The sequence below is a fragment of the Empidonax traillii genome, unplaced genomic scaffold, assembly GCF_003031625.1.
Source record: "Empidonax traillii isolate 1590-97213 ecotype Southwest subspecies unplaced genomic scaffold, ASM303162v1 scaffold338:size1951571, whole genome shotgun sequence".
NCBI lineage: Eukaryota > Metazoa > Chordata > Aves > Passeriformes > Tyrannidae > Empidonax > Empidonax traillii.
The window spans coordinates 1,535,370-1,551,087 of NW_020955531.1; the positions used below are offsets into that span (position 1 = coordinate 1,535,370).

General features: G+C 48.7%; 1 protein-coding gene across 3 annotated transcripts in view; it reads left to right on the top strand.

The window, feature by feature from the left end:
* The window catches only part of TTC28 (tetratricopeptide repeat domain 28), a 121,152-nt gene extending 105,780 nt beyond the window's left edge, over positions 1-15,372 (top strand). For 2 of the 3 annotated variants that reach the window (XM_027892053.1, XM_027892055.1), the window contains 9 exons: positions 251-430; positions 1,500-2,220; positions 3,860-3,984; positions 5,034-5,265; positions 5,681-5,757; positions 7,814-7,837; positions 8,631-8,760; positions 9,278-9,385; positions 9,828-15,372. In XM_027892053.1, coding sequence (XP_027747854.1) covers positions 251-430; positions 1,500-2,220; positions 3,860-3,984; positions 5,034-5,265; positions 5,681-5,757; positions 7,814-7,837; positions 8,631-8,760; positions 9,278-9,385; positions 9,828-11,455 — 3,225 coding nt within the window. In that variant the 3' untranslated portion in view covers positions 11,456-15,372. The remainder of the gene's footprint in view (positions 1-250; positions 431-1,499; positions 2,221-3,859; positions 3,985-5,033; positions 5,266-5,680; positions 5,758-7,813; positions 7,838-8,630; positions 8,761-9,277; positions 9,386-9,827) is intronic. The other variant, XM_027892054.1, reaches the window with a different exon arrangement.
* The last annotated feature ends 346 nt before the right edge of the window (positions 15,373-15,718 follow it).

Consider the following 15,718-nt stretch of genomic DNA (forward strand, 5'->3'; position numbering starts at 1 on the left):
CCACATGGGCTGAGGCCAGGATGGTGACTCAGAGCCTGTGGGTCAGTGTGCTTGGGTTGTTCATCTCAGTGGGACTGGTGGGGCACAGGTGAGCAGCAGTCCAGCTGCACAGGTGTGCTCACCTGTCACACAGAGCATGGCTCTGATGTGGATGTTTCCAAACCTGACTAGGGCCTGATGCTTGCAAAGTGCAGGCGGGGGCACCGGTGGAGTGAAAGGGCCAGACTGATTCTCTCTCCTTTCTCTGCAGGGTTTGATGCATTCCAGTGGGCCTGTTGGCCGCCACCGTCAGCTGATCCTGGTTCTGGAGGGAGAACTGTACCTCATTCCCTTTGCTCTCCTGAAGGGCAGTTCATCCAACGAGTACCTCTATGAGCGCTTCAGCCTCATTGCAGTGCCGTCCATCCAGTCGCTGAATCCCAGCTCCAAGGTCTGGCATTACTTATGAAACCTCTCTCACAGAGTCTCTCCTGTGGGTGCAGGTCCCAGTACATGCTTGGAAAGCAGCAGCTCTGTCCTGCTGTGCGAGACACAAGAACAGAAACCACAAACAGGCTGCCCTGCCGAGGTGCTCCTGGGGCTGAGGAGCACGCTGAGCACCACAGCTCTGAAGTAGGTTCTGATGTAGTTCCTGCAGCACAGAATCACAGCCCCAGGCATGCCAGAAAGGACAAGGGGATTGGATCATTTGGACAATGACTCCTATAAAGGATTGCATGTGCTGGGCATGGAACTACATGGCAGACTGCACAGGTGTAGGTGTTTGATCTGCGCTCAGCTTCTTCGCCAAGCTGACTGTCCTGTCACATTACTGGTATGGTCATCTCCATTTTAGTGTTCTGAGTGGGGAAGGCCACTAATGTGTCAGGACACTGAAGCTGTGAGGCAAAGCAAATGTCACAGGGGAATCCTGCAGAATTATCTTCATGCTGGGGTTTGGCAGCAGCATTTCTAAGGCCCTGATCTCTGGGAGAATGCCCCGAGTCACATCTGCTTTTGCTGGGCACTGTTTTGCTGCATGTCTTGTCTTAACCTGGGTTAAACACAGTCAGTGGAACAGCAAAAGGGTCTGAACCTTTTCAGCAGTACTGCTGTTCCATTCAGAAGTCACTGCTGGCAGTGGTGATGCTGATCCTGGAAATACAGGTGTGAGGAACCACTTAGTGAGTGATCACAGGTAGTGTTCCCATAAGGTGGGAAGCTGGGATCTTCTTTATGCATTTAGCTCTGCTGCAGCCCTCAGAGGGACCTGGGCTGTCTGTTGCTTTCTGTTCTTACTTATCTGTTCGCCCAAGATGTAGGGATACAAGTCCTGACCAGACTCAAAGGAAGTATTCCTTGAAACAGTTAAACAGAAGAAACTAAAGAAACACAAAGTCTAGCTGTGATTAGGAGAACCATAATGTCTGTTTAGATCTAAAGGGACAGGATATTTTATTACCAGCATCATAAAAACCAGATCTTTGAACCCTGTTTTCTTTTTCTCTTTCTCTGTGTAGTCCCATGTGAGGAAGAATACTCCTGCTTACTCCAGTTCTACCTCAATGGCAGCTGTCATAGGAAATCCCAAGCTCCCTTCAGCAGTTATGGACAGGTGGCTGTGGGGACCTATGCCCTCTGCAGAAGAGGAAGCATATATGGTGTCTGAGTTACTTGGCTGCCAGCCTTTAGTCGGCAGTGCGTCAACAAAAGAGAGGGTCATGAGTGCCCTCACTCAGGCAGAATGTGTCCATTTTGCAACCCATGTCTCCTGGAAGCTGGCTGCTTTGGTCCTGACACCCAACAGTGACAGCAATCCAGCCAGCAGCAAGAGTTCTTTTGGGAACCCCTACACAATCCCAGAATCTCTTCGGATGCAGGATGATGCCAGTGATGTGGAAAGCATCTCAGACTGCCCCCCTCTTCAGGAGTTCCTGCTTACAGCAGCTGATGTCCTGGATCTGCGGCTTCCTGTCAAGCTCGTGGTTCTTGGCTCTTACCAGGAGTCCAGCAGCAAAGTCACTTCCGATGGAGTCATTGGCTTGACAAGAGCATTCCTGGCAGCTGGGGCTCAGTGTGTCCTTGTGTCACTCTGGCCCGTCCCTGTGGCTGCTTCCAAAATGTTTGTGCATGCCTTCTATTCCTCTCTCTTAAACGGGATGAAAGCCAGTGCAGCCCTCGGAGAAGCGATGAAAACCGTGCAGAGCAGCAAGCAGTTCTCCCATCCGGCCAACTGGGCAGGTAGGAAGAGTCTTCTTTTTTGAACAAACCAGATGTGGGCTTTCTAGAGAGCTGCCGAACTGACTGAGCTAAGCAAGGAGCAGTGCTGGCAGGTAGTTGGGAGCAGCGTGTGCCCTGTGCTCTCCCGGGATTCAGCCCTTGTGTCTCAGACCCTGTTTCAGCTGAGTGTCACTGTCATGGGACACATTGGCATCTCGCTGTGCACAGTAGGTGGCTATGAATTTGATACAGTTGGAAGCAATTGTGAAGTGTGCTTCATGACTGGAAAGAAATAAAGTGCAATACAATGGCTCATTCTCTATGTCTGAAATCTCCAAGGTCATGTTTCTTGTGTCCCTGGGATGGAATTGGCTGAAGCACACATATAGGACTTTTTGACAGAGAACTTAGTGACACACTAAGTGGAGGCAGGAGTAGTACTGCTGGAAGCTGCAGCAGCAACCAGTAGCTGTGATTTCTGTGACATAAACCTCATAGGGCTTATACCTTTGGTCTTTTTAGGAGAAAGGTTCCCCTTGCTTCCACTGGGAATGTCTCAGCAGTGTCAGCTCCTTCTCAGTTAGATATGCGCGTTGAGATTTGGAATGACAAAGTCTTGGAGTTCAGGAGTGCTGTTACAGGAATATCTACAGATATCTCATTTTTTTCTCTGGCACAAGGTTTTTTGAAAGCTGCCTGCATTCCCCAAATGGATTTTTGCTCAGGCAGTAGAACCATGTTGTTTAGCTGTGGTGAACATGGCTCTGACGTGAACTGCACCTGGCTGGAGGAGTGGGAAGCTCGCTGAGCTTGTTAAAATGAGTCAAGCTGAGAGTGATTTCAGGCACATCAAGTCCAGCATTAGGACATGGTTCAGGCAGCACCAGATGGGAGCTGAGTTCAGGTTACTGTGCACAGTTCAGTTGGGATTTTATTTTCCTTCCAAGATTTTTCTGTCTCAGAGGAGCAGTAAAATACCCCAAAAGTGACCACTTCCTAGGCAAAACAGAAGAAGTGTGGACGTGGTGCTTGGCATGACCACCAAGCAGAGGCTTTCAGCTGCTCAGGCTGTCTCAGTCCTGCCTCTTCCATGCTACTGTTTGAGTTCACCACTCACAATCTCTGACTTCCACTGCTGACCCTTGATGCTAAATCTCAGAAGGAGGACCAGAGTCAGGAGCAGCCTTGTCCTCGGTGCATGAATGAGAAGGGGCAGGTAGAGCTCCTCGTGTTGACATCTGGGGAGTCTGACATTGAAACTGCATAAGCCACGACAGGTTTCTGACCAGGACAGGGAAAGTTCTCTGGTGTTCTGAGTGTTCTGGTAGCACTGTTGGTATCTGTTGATTTCCATGGCTGTAGAGGAATCCTAAATCATGCCTGGACAAGTTTAGCTGCAATACAGTGGTCTTCTGCTTGCTTGAACAGGGAGACACTATTGATTTAATAGCAGAGGACAATAAGAAGCATCTAGAGGTTTCTGGAAGTTCACTTTGTGGAACCAAGGAGGGAGTGGACAGCTGCTCTGGGAAAAGAATGTCCCTGTGCAGGGTGCAGTGAACCATCATTCACTAGTCCGAGGGCAGAGGACACCTGCATCTGGTTTGAACATTTTCCACAAAAACAGAAGATTGACTGTCTCTTATTCTGAATCCTGCAGGCTTCATGCTTATTGGGAGTGATATGAAGCTGAACAGCCCTTCTTCGCTGGTAGGACAGGCCCTGATTGAGATCCTGCAGCACCCTGAAAGGGCCCGAGATGCTCTGCGTGTCCTGCTTCATCTGGTAAGGGAAAGGAAGCACTGCCACAGCTCACAGGCACTGGGAAGGGCACCACAGCCCGTCTGGTCCTGAGACAGCCTCACCTGAGGGCATGTGTCTGCAAATCCTGAGTGGAAGAGCAGCACCCTGATGTGTGTGAATATACAGATATACAGATATATATATATGTACACACACATACACCTTCACCCCCTCTCTCCTGCCATGATGTAGCCTCTTGTGAAACTCTGGGTCAGTGTGGAAAGACTGGAACAACTAAGAAAGTGTCGAGAGCAAAAAGAGGCAAAGTAAGCAAAATCTTGAATTGTATTCTGACAAAATCCTCCCTAGACCATCTGCCTTGCATTAGCTGTTGATTGGGTCTCAGCTTTAAAAAAGAGGTAATCATTGGGGTTAATTGTTTGTACAAGGAAATAGCTATGAACGTGGCAGTCATGGAAACACAGAGCACAGTCACTGCTGTCTCTGCATATTTCGAAGATAAGAGGCCCTTCTGTCCCCATCTGTGCCACCAGCCTGTCCTGGAGAACAGCGGGACTGGAGCCAACTGCCAGGTGGCTGGAATGATCGCTCATGACTTTTAATACTTTTCTTTCCAATGTGTCATCTGTGGTCCCACAGGAGTGTGAAGTATCCGCAGAGTGATGGAAACCTGTGAATATTGCTGGTCCTCCCAGTTGCTGGGGTTTGTGGACGCTCATCTCAGTCTTTCCTATTTGCCATGTAGGTGCAGACTCGTCTGGTAATAAGCAGGCTGGGACCCCAGTATGGGTCATATTCTAGGAAGCAGTGCAGCTACCAGGCTTACAAGGAAACTATCCCAAACAAACTGGTACTTTGTTTCCTGTGGCATTATTGTTCCCAACATCCCAGAGAATGCTGACGCACATCACTGTGATGTTACATCTGTGAATGCTAAGTTACTGGAGCCTCTAAAGTCTTCCTGTGTGAGACAGGCCAGGAGCAACCTTGAATTTGCTGTCTCTCAGCCTTTTCTCTGTGTAAGAAAAGGAGGTCAGTAACAATTAGCTAATGGTGTATTTTCCCCACAGGTGGAGAAATCACTGCAGCGAATCCAAAATGGGCAGCACAACTCCATGTACACCTCCCAGCAAAGTGTGGAGAATAAAGTTGGTGGCATTCCAGGCTGGCAGGCACTCCTCACGGCAGTGGGATTTCGGCTGGACCCGCCAGCCAGCGGCCTCCCAGCAGCAGTGTTCTTCCCAACCTCAGACCCCGGGGACCGGCTGCAGCAGTGCAGCACCACCATCCAGTCCCTCCTAGGTGAGAGGAGGAGGCTGTGGGCCCTGACCAGGCAGACATTAGCCTTTCCTGACTTTCTGTGATGCCAGCCTGTAAAACAGGGATTTTTCTACATCAGTGAAATCAATGTATTGAACTGGCGAGAAGTTCTGAAAGTAAATGTTTACTGAAAATTTTGTCACAGATGAGAATCATTTACTACTGGATCGAGTAAGCACGATGTGACTTCCTTTTTCCCAGCTCTCAGTCAGGAAACGTGTCATCAAATGAGAAGTGGGAAGACCTTTTGCTTTCTGGAAATTGCTGCTGCTTCCAGAGCTGTCCAGTGATGTTGGGGAGATGTTTTAGAAATTAGTCGAGTGTGTGTTCTGTTCAGCTTTGTTGTATTTCTCACAGTCAAGAAACAGATACAGACGTTTCTGCTGATGTTTTTCAGGTTTGCCTAACCCTGCACTTCAGGCACTTTGTAAACTTATCACTGCTTCAGAAACAGGAGAACAGCTTATCAACAGGGTGAGTTGGGAGGTTTTCCTTCAGTACCAGATTCCAAGTTGTTCTTCCCAGGTTAGTAAATTCAGAAATGCACTGAATGGTTGATATCCTGGTTTATCAACCCAGAGCTTGCTAGGAGACTTGAGGGTTTAAATTCTGAACTTTCCTGTTCGTGTGAATTAAAGTAAGTGTCCAGAAGGAAAAAATGCAGGTGGGTTACTGGTCTGTGTGGCCTTGGGGCTCCCTGTTCAGTGACAAGTCAAAGCATGATCCCTTCTGTGAGAGGGAATTGAGTGACAGACCACTATTTGCTGTTTGGCCATCCTGTCTAGGGCCCACGTTGACTGGTCTTTGTGCATTTTATTTACCAAAGTTCCAAGGTATGGCTGACTTTGGTCTGTCAGAAAACTCACTGGGCCTGTGCTGCTCCAGTGTGTGCTCACAGCTCTGTGGAAGGGATTCCTAGACTTTAGGAGAAGGGCAGTGCTACCTGTGGTGATGGGACTTTTCCCTGCTCCCCCGAACCTCCTTCACACTCCTCCCTCTCCCCAGTCTCTGGAGCATGCCTAGCCTAACCTGACCTTTCTCTGTGCCCCTGGCCCGGCTGCTTTCCATTCCATGGTTCTTACTGTCCTGAGTGCTCTTGTAACAAAATTTCTCTTCATCATTTGCCTGCTTTAGTACATGGACACACACAGGGAATGGGCCTGTATCTCACTGTCTTTCCCCTTTCCCCATGCAGAAGCATTCCAAGGCAGTACTGTGGTGGGGAGCTAGGATTGGCTCTGTGTGGTGTCCGGGCTGCCCTTCAGTCACCTGGAGTCTTCACAAAATACCAGATGAGCCTCAGCCTTGCTGTTGCCCACTGAGCAGCTCTGGAGCCCACTAGACTGAGTCTGGTCCAAGGAAGGGGTTCCTGTTAGGATCCTGTTAGGATTTGCACCAGCGCATGAGATGTTTCCAATAGCCTGTCCTTGATGGTGTTTTGCCTCTTGCCTTGGCTCTCATCGGTGCCCAGGATGTCTGTGGTTAACCACAGGGCTAATTCCCTTATGGCCACCCAACAGAGTCTGGGTCTGAGGGGTGTGAGGAGGAGAGGACAGCATTCCCTTGGCTCAGAATGTCTTACAGTGCTCATGAGTGACTTCCCGACTGTCGCTCTGCCTCAGATAATGAAATCACCCAAGAACAAACTTCAGCTGGCTGTACATGACTAAGAAAAGACACACTCGTCCTTTCCTTGCTGCCCCACACAGTAAATGCTGGCAGGCACATTGCACTGGGTTTGCAAATGTTGTTCCATAGCCCAGAGCCCCGGCAGAATTCCCTTTTACACAAGAGTCTATCCTGTTACACATCAGGGTTTTGAGCTCAGCTCTCCCTCCCTTTATGGTTATTGCTTTTTTTTCCCCTCCTGCCTCCTCACAGTTTATGAAGTGAGCAGCCTGGGGCTCTGCCTGCCCCAGAGAAGAGCAGAGTTTGTTCCAGATGGAAGCAGGATGTCAGACAGTTAGTTCAGTCAGCAGGTGCTGCTTGCTGGTTTTCCCTGGTGGGTGACCAGCATCACTGGGGAGCAGGAGCTTTTGGCATTAGTGAAGCAGCAGGGTGGGAGCCTGAGCTGCTGCTCTGGACAGAAAACACTTGTTTCGAGTGCAAAAGAGAAGGCAAGAGCCACAAAGGGAGAACTTTGGTACTACTACGTGTGCAAGGAAAAGTTAGGGATTGCTGACTGCTCTGAATGCCACTAGTGTATCCCAGAGGAAACGAGAAGGCCTGTTTTATGTTCAGCGTCCTGCCAGAGTGTGGGTTGGCCTGAGTGTCTGCCTGCTAAGTGTCTGAGCTGTCATGAGCTGGGCACTCCCAGATTCCAGCTGCCTATTCCCACGCTGTTGAACTCACAGTTCAGGCTATTCCCACTGCTCCCTTCTTTCCCTGGATACAGCATCTTGCAGGCAGGGTGCTAGTTCACACATGGACATGTCCTGCAGGGTTCCCCGGCACAGCCGCTTTGTAGCACAGTGTAACCCATGTTCTTTCTTTTCTCCTCTTTTCCTTTCTTGTTACCTGCTGCCCGAAGGCTGTTAAAAATGTGGTGGGAATGGTGAGTATGATGTGCACGGGGGTGACACTGCGGTGCAGGGTGAAATGCCAGGGTCGCTGCAGACCCATTCCCTGTGCTGCAAAGTGTCTGCACCCGCTCTCAGGCCTGAGATTTGCTCCACAGAGCTGCTGTGGAAAAAGGCCTGTGTAAGCTTTTGTGGGTTGTCAGAGATGGGTGGTCCTGAGGTTAGCTGATCCCTGAATAATGGCTTTCCATCCTTGGTGCCCTGACTGTGTTGGTGAATTACATGGGATCCTGGCATCTTAATTTGTGTCAGATCTTCATAAACACGTTTTCTCTCAAGCTTGCTACTCCTGTCCCTTGGGCACGGTTGAGAAACTTCTTTCCTGGAGGCCATGGAGGTATTAGGAAAGTCTTCCATAGTTTCATATGACTTGTTCTGCCCAGTTAATGAGTTTCTTGGGATTTGCATAAGGAGTATGGCTCAGTCATGGAATGGACTTTAGTATATTTCTATGAGCAGCCCCAGAGTATCTCTTTCCTTTTCTTTCACTTCACAGATGTTCCTGCTGTGCTTCCTTCTTGCTCAGTTTCCACTGGCCACCCCCCAGCCCTCACCCCTGGTCTGTCCCTGCCTTTGCTGCTGTTCCAGTCTGTCCAATGTTCCTGTCCCTGAACTGTCCCTCTGCCCAGACCTTCCCATCTCACTGCTCTGTTCAGGAGCAGCAGCTGAACTGGGTGTCCAGGGAAAGGGTATTGCCTTAGCTGTGACTGTCAGAGGAGCATGGTGAGACTCATAAGGAATGGCTAACATCTGTATTGCTTTCTTCAGCTGCATCAAGTCCTGGTTCAACTTCAGGCAGGCGAGAAGGAGCAAGATTTCTCCTCTGCACCAATACAGGTCTCCATCAGTGTCCAGCTCTGGAGGCTGCCTGGCTGTCATGAGTTTCTGGCAGCTCTAGGTAGGAAAACACTTCTTTCTATTGTCCTTCTAAACCCATTGCTGGTGTCTCATGTGGGGCTTGAAGCAGTGATGAGACAGCTTCACATTTGTCTGCCTCCTGCAGGCCAGCCTCATTTGCCAAATTCCAAGGTCTGTGCTCTTCAGCTCCATTGCTGTGAGAAAACCTGGGATTGATAGTAGATGGTTGGGTATGTGGGACACTGTCCCCTGAGATGTATTTGGTATATCATTCCCCAACAACTCCACATAATTTGCAACTAAAGAAGTATTGACAGGGTGTGTATTCCCAGTCCAGCTCCATAAAGCTCCCAGCACCTGGAGGAGATGTGCTAAACAGTAACAAATACACACAACAAACTGCATGGGGGGGGAGGTGAACCTCTTCTGAGGGTGCTGCAGAGTCTCATACTCTCTATTCTGTCTGTGTTTTAAATGAAATCACTCTTACTTGAGGTAGAGGGTCTTTCTGTGAGTTTGTGAGTTTGTGATTTTCTGCTCCATATCCCATTACATAGGTTTTGACCTTTGTGAAGTTGGCCAAGAGGAGGTGATTCTGAAAACTGGGAAGCAAGCTACCAGGAGGACTATGCACTTTGCTCTACAATCCTTGCTGGCACTTTTTGGTAAAGCTGCTTACAGTAGTTTTTGCTCCTGTGTTATCTAATGATTTGATCAGAATGGCTTCTGATGAAATCTCACACCTTTGCAGAAGTCACACATCGCACACGTGTCACACAGTCCAAACGTAATCCAGTGGCTGGAGCAAGCCTTGTTTTTAAATGGGAAAGACCTGTCTGAGTCCAAGCTGGGGCCAGAGTCCAGTAGCTGGAGGTTGTATAACTCACTCTTGGTTTTGAGAAATAGAATGATAATGAACTGACAAGTTCCATGTGCACTTCTTTTTCTTCACCTAAGTAGTAGCTGGGTGTTCTGAGGTAACATAGAGCTTGAGGGCATGTTTTGTAGCATTTCCTCTTATTTCTGATAAAATGTTACCTAGTTTTATTTGATTTTGTCATGTATCTAAGGGCATGTTTGTACATACTATTTTCTTTCCTTTTTTAGATTCTACAGAGCTGCCCAAGCGCCTTAGCCTGGACAGTTCCTCATCACTGGAGTCATTGGCTTCTGCTCAGTCTGTTTCCAACCCTGTACCCCACTATCAAAACCCTCCATTCTCTCCTACCTGTCCAGACAGCATTGCCTCAGATGCCATTTCTGTGTACAGCCTGAGCTCCATTGCTTCCTCCATGAGCTTTGTTTCCAAGCCAGAGAGCATGCTGGATGGGGTGGGACACAGAGGTCGCCAGGATTATGAGAGGCCCAAGAACATCTATCCACACAGGTCCGCAGCTCAGAGCCAGCTGTCCCCCCAGGCCACCACTGCAGCCAGCAAAGATGAGGAAGAGTATGAAGGTTTCTCTATAATCAGCAACGAGCCTTTGGGCAGTTACCAAGAAAATACAAACCCAAGATTTTCTCCTGATCACAAACAGCCCAAAACTGGTCAGACTGGAGGTATTAAAGAGTCTGTCAACTCCAAAGGGAGCGTAAGTACTCCAAATTCTCCTGTTAAAATGACTTTCGTCCCCAGTCCAAATTCACCTTTCCAAAAAGTTGGGAAACTTGCAAGTTCTGATACTGGGGAATCTGACCAGTCTAGCACTGAAACCGACAGCACTGTCAAATCCCAGGAAGACAGTAATCCAAAGCTCGATCCACAAGAGCTGGCACAAAAAATTCTGGAGGAAACTCAGAGTCACCTCATTGCTGTTGAACGTCTTCAGAGAAGCAGCAGCCAGCTAAGCAAGGGCAGCAATTCGGATGATGGGGCTCCTGCCCCGGCCGGCGTGTCCGCGTTCCGCTCTTCGGAGACCAGCGCGTTCAGCCGGCCCGTCAGCTCCAGCCAGAGGAATCAGTCTTCACCTCTTGCAATTAAACCAAAGCCTCCAACAAGGAGTTCATCCCTTCAGAAGGTGAGCTCTGGCTATAACAGCCCCACAACATCGGAGATGTCAAACAGAGAAGGCACGGGTCAGTACAGTGGGCAGCCGTCTCCAGGTTGTGATTCACAGGGGTCCCTAACCGAGCAGCCTCCCTTTAAACTCAAGTACCCCAGCTCTCCTTACAGCGCTCATATTTCTAAATCACCCAGAAATATATCTCCGAGCTCAGGGCATCAGTCTCCTGGTGGCAGCACTCCATCTCCCGCTCTTTCTTATTCATCAGCTGGTTCTGCTCGCTCGAGTCCAGCTGATGCCCCAGACATAGACAAATTAAAACTGGCTGCCATTGATGAAAAAGTGCAAGCAATTCACAACTTAAAGATGTTCTGGCAAAGCACTCCCCACCACTCCACTGGCCCAATAAAGATTCTCCGAGGAGCTCCTGGAACAATGACTTCTAAGAAAGATGTCCTCAGCTTGCTCAATTTGTCTCCGCGGCACAGCAAAGAAGAGAGCGCAGAGAAGCTGGAACTAAAGGACCTATCTATTGAGCAACACCTTGCTGCTTCGCCACAAAAGATCCCTCCAAATGGACACAGACACCCTGAAACCACAAATGCAGTGACATCAGCTCATTCCCCGCCTCCCGGCAGCACTGGGGGAGCCGTGCGGCCCCTGAGGCTGCCAGCGGGGAACGGGTATAAATTTTTGTCACCGGGAAGATTTTTTCCTTCCTCCAAATGTTGAAATGTCCCGAGTACCAGCTGATGACTTACAGTCTCGTTAAAGTATTTGCTTCTGCCCACTTGCCTTTACCAAAACAGAACCAGTACCTAAGCAGCCGTGGTCATGCCCCCAGCTGGCAGCGCCCAGGGATGGGACAGGTGGCCCCGCTGTCATTGTGGGGGGACACGGCCTCATACACATGGGTTTTCGTTTCCCTTATCAGGACCTTGGCCAGACTCACCTGATAACAGGTTCTTTGTCGTGTTCAGTCTTTGCAGCAACGGGTCCAAAGCATCTGGTTGTCTGTTCATTAAATACTGGCTTTTAAGCCACCTCCTTGTATTTCTTAACCCAACAGGAGGTTTTACAGCTGGCTTTTTATCTTATAAATTAAACATATCAGGGGTTGGAGAGAAAAGGGAGAGGAGGCAGAACGTTCCTGTGTGCCGCAAAGAACATATGCACAAGTTTCTGCCTGGAGAAGGATGAACCATTTCCTCGGCTGCTTTCAAGGGCTGACAGAGGAAAAGATCACACACCCCTAGATACCTCTGCCAGGTTGGTCAAAACTGCTGGCAGCAAAACTCCATAGCAGCAGGATCTGGCAGTTCTCTTGCACCATTTAGAGTCTGCTGAAAAAAAGACAAGAGGACAGAGGTGCCCCATTCTAAAATCTGCATCTCAGGTAACTTTCCTGGAGGGAAACCCCTCAGGTGAGACTTTGCTGGTTGGTCTGTTCAGAGGGAATGTTTGGGCCTAACGAGCCAGGTGAGCCTGAGCATGAGGTAGTGAGTGTGTGTCAGAGAGACAAGCTCTGCTTTTATTGAGTGCTCTGTCTCTCCGGCACACTGCATTGTGAAGGTGAACTTTTCATCCTGGCAGGTATTTGGGCAGCACTGATGTCTTCTGTCTGCTCACTGAGCACAAAAAAGGATTACAGGTGCTGCAGCTGAGAACATTATTTTATAGTTCCATGGCAGGCAGGAATATGTCATCAGTATGCGTGATTTAGACATCACCTGACCAAAAACATCCCTCACTGATCCTGCTAAATCATTGCCATGGCTCAGTGCAGGCAGGTCTGCAAACCTTTTCCCTGCTGCGGAAGCAGGTTTCCTTTGGAGCAGGTGTGGAAACAAGTTTCATTTGGGGCAGGTGTACAGTACCAGCGTGAGCAGCTGTTGGTGCAGCAGGAGCATAAACACGAGGCAGCAAGCAGAGGGGCTGGATGCAGAACCTGAGTGCCCTCTGCCCCGTGGAGGAAAGGGGACCAAGAGCACCCCGAGAGTGATGTGTGCAGTCAGCTTTCCTAGGCTAGGTGGGGTTTAGGAGTTAGGGATCAGGTTGGAGATATTTCTTCTAAGTGGCTGTCAAATGCAGTGATGTGATTGGGATCCCAGCGATCGTTTCCACGCACTGAAGCCGCGGGCGTGCGGCAGCATCAACCCCACCACGTGTGCTCAGATCCACGCAAGGGATCCACAGGCCACGGGCTATGAAGTCGGAGCACTGGATCACCAAGGTTTTTGGTGTCTATTCTGCACTCCCAGAATTGGCTGAGTGACTGAAGGCCAATCACTTCACCTCTCCGTGCCTCGTCTTCCCTTTCTATCTAAATGGGGATAGTAATACTTATCTACCTACCTCACAGAGGTGTTGTGAGGCTGAATTCATTAGGCCCTGAGTTTTAGCTGGATCTTAAGTCAACTTCCAGTCTTGCAGCTGACTACCTGAACGGTGAGTGCAGGCAGCTCTGTGGACGTACCGGGGGTACGTTGCTGATGCAGAGAATTGTTGCACTTAGCGTGGCTGGATGCTCTTGTTGAGAATGTGGATCTGATAATTTGTGATTTTCTTAGGGATCTTGGAGGAAAAGCATGATAGCAGGGCAGAGATTCAGTTCTGATACCGAAACATGAAATTGCTTAGGCTCAGCTTGCTCACAGGGCGTAATCAGATGCTTGCTGTGAGAATATTCTGGAATCTGCTGGTTTTGGAGGAATGTTTTCCTTTTTGTCGTTGCAAGAAATGAACACAAGCACTAAAGGTGAAGGATATTGGGCTGGGTTGTTACAGCCAGCTAACAAGGGAGGGAGGATCACCAAAGTTTCAGTGCAGAGAGACAGAAGGAGTAGTTAGTTACTCACCTATTCATATGCAATGTAGCAGAACAGTTGAGTTATCTGTTCAACTCATATAATGCAAGTTATTTGTCTGTACATGACATCTTCCTGTGATGGTTTGGTGCTAAACATCACCTTCGTGTCATTTGGCAGGAAAAAATTAGAATAGTGGGCCAAAATGAGTCAGCACAGTGTCTGCCCCTTGTGGAGACAGTGATGCTGCTGATCGTGCCACTTGCTGTGGTCACGGGAGTGCTGAGAGACTTCATGTGACCTGCTCTGTTTCTAACCAGCATAACTGTTTTGAAACGACATCCCAGGAACACCCAGGATGGAAGTGGGCAGCTTTTTGTTTATAGCAACAGCAAATACTCCCTGTAGTGCTGCATAACATGCCAGAAATAAGCCTCTTTGTTGTAGTTTACTTCCATAACTAAAGGATCTTTTAACCTGTAAAAATTCTATGCTGCCATTTTGGTACAACCCATTTCCAGGCTCCAGCAAGTTTTGTGCTGGCTTAAAGCTTTCAGACAGAGCTAAGTCGGGGAGGGGGGTGTGTGGGGAGTGGTTCTTCTGTTGTTGTTTTTAAGGAGGGGGGAGCATTAGAAACAGGGAAGGGTTCAGATGTAGAGAAAGTTCAGTATTTGGGAATTTGGTGTTGTATAAATATGGAAGGTGAGTGTCACTAGAACAAGTCTTTTGGGAAATTGATCTCTGTTGACTTGGCACAGGGCACTTCCATTGGCTTGCCATGAAATGCATGCTTACTCGTGGCTGGGAGACACTGCACACACCTTGTGCCTCACTCCTCCACCCCCTGAATGAGAAACAACCCCTTTGTGAGGAAAAAAGTTTTATCAGGCTTGCCCAATATGTGGAGAAATTCAGGATATGAAAATCACGGATTCTCCGTTTGCTATTAGAATTCCTTCTGTGGAGTTAATGCATTTGTCGTTGTTGTATTTGTGCATGGTACAAGTGACAACACTGCATAATACAGTGAGCAATAACAATTAGGTATTAACCACTTTCACATTAAACCTGCCACGTGCAACCATTCCCCAAGGCCCCATAGAGTGTTTTGGTTTTGCCCCATACTTTTTACTGTGTGAGATTTCAGATTTTTTATTGACTGTCTTTAGCTCCAACTAAATGGGAACAGTAAACCATCTCTCTGATCAAAATCTGGTTTAATTTGATTTTGTTGGTTAGCCTGTACCTCTGGCCTGGTATTGATTTTCTTTCTCTTTAATCCTACCTTACTGAAACAAGGAAAAAGCATTGAGGAGGTGCTATACCCACGCATATCACTCCAGGCCATATTTCCTTTTATTAGGTCAAACTCGCTCCGTGAATATCTCTTCCAAGTTGCAGAACAGATCCAGGGGCACAGGGGTGTCTGTGAATCTGTTAGGAAACACTGGTAGTTTCAGCTGGATGGTGATAATGGGTTTGAGCAGTTCTGGGTTCATTGCATTGCCAGGCTGCCCAGAAGGGCTGCACGTGTGTGTGGACGCTCGTCCCCTGGGCTGCAGAACACCTTCAGAAGAGCGCTGGAGATGGTGACCCAGACAGGACGGTCAGCAGCAGCCCTTCAGCACTTGCTCTCCCTGTGTGCAGTGTTAGCCATGTTTGGCCTCTATGGACTTTCTATGTAAATTAAAACTCTGTTTCCAGACAGCATTAAACTTTTTATATTATGAAATTTACCATGTAAAAAGATTTTCATATTTTTATTGAAATTGCTAAGGCATTTGGCCTTCCTTCTTTGTGATTTCAGTGTCTATTAAAGCATGAGTTCTCTCAGTGCCTCAATCTCTTGGTCTAGGAGGGTGTTGGGGAAGGGTGTTTGTTGGCTCACTGCTCTCTGCCAGCACTCAGCTGGCATCCCGTGGCAGAGTGTGGCAGACACTCGGCAGCTCTCAGCTCCCTCTGCAAACTTCCTCCCCTTTTTGTGCAGTGTAGTGTTCCTGTTAACTGTGCTCATTGGAAATTGCTTTTCCTTTTCCTAACAGGTGGTGGGAGCATCACTATTTGCTGGTCTCCGTCTTGTAGGCGGCAGCAAAAGGACGCAAAGGGCTGGGAGGAGCTCCAAGAGTTGCCCAGCTCCAGCCCTCCAGTGGAGAACCGGGTGCTGAAGGGATGACTCTCCTTGTACCAA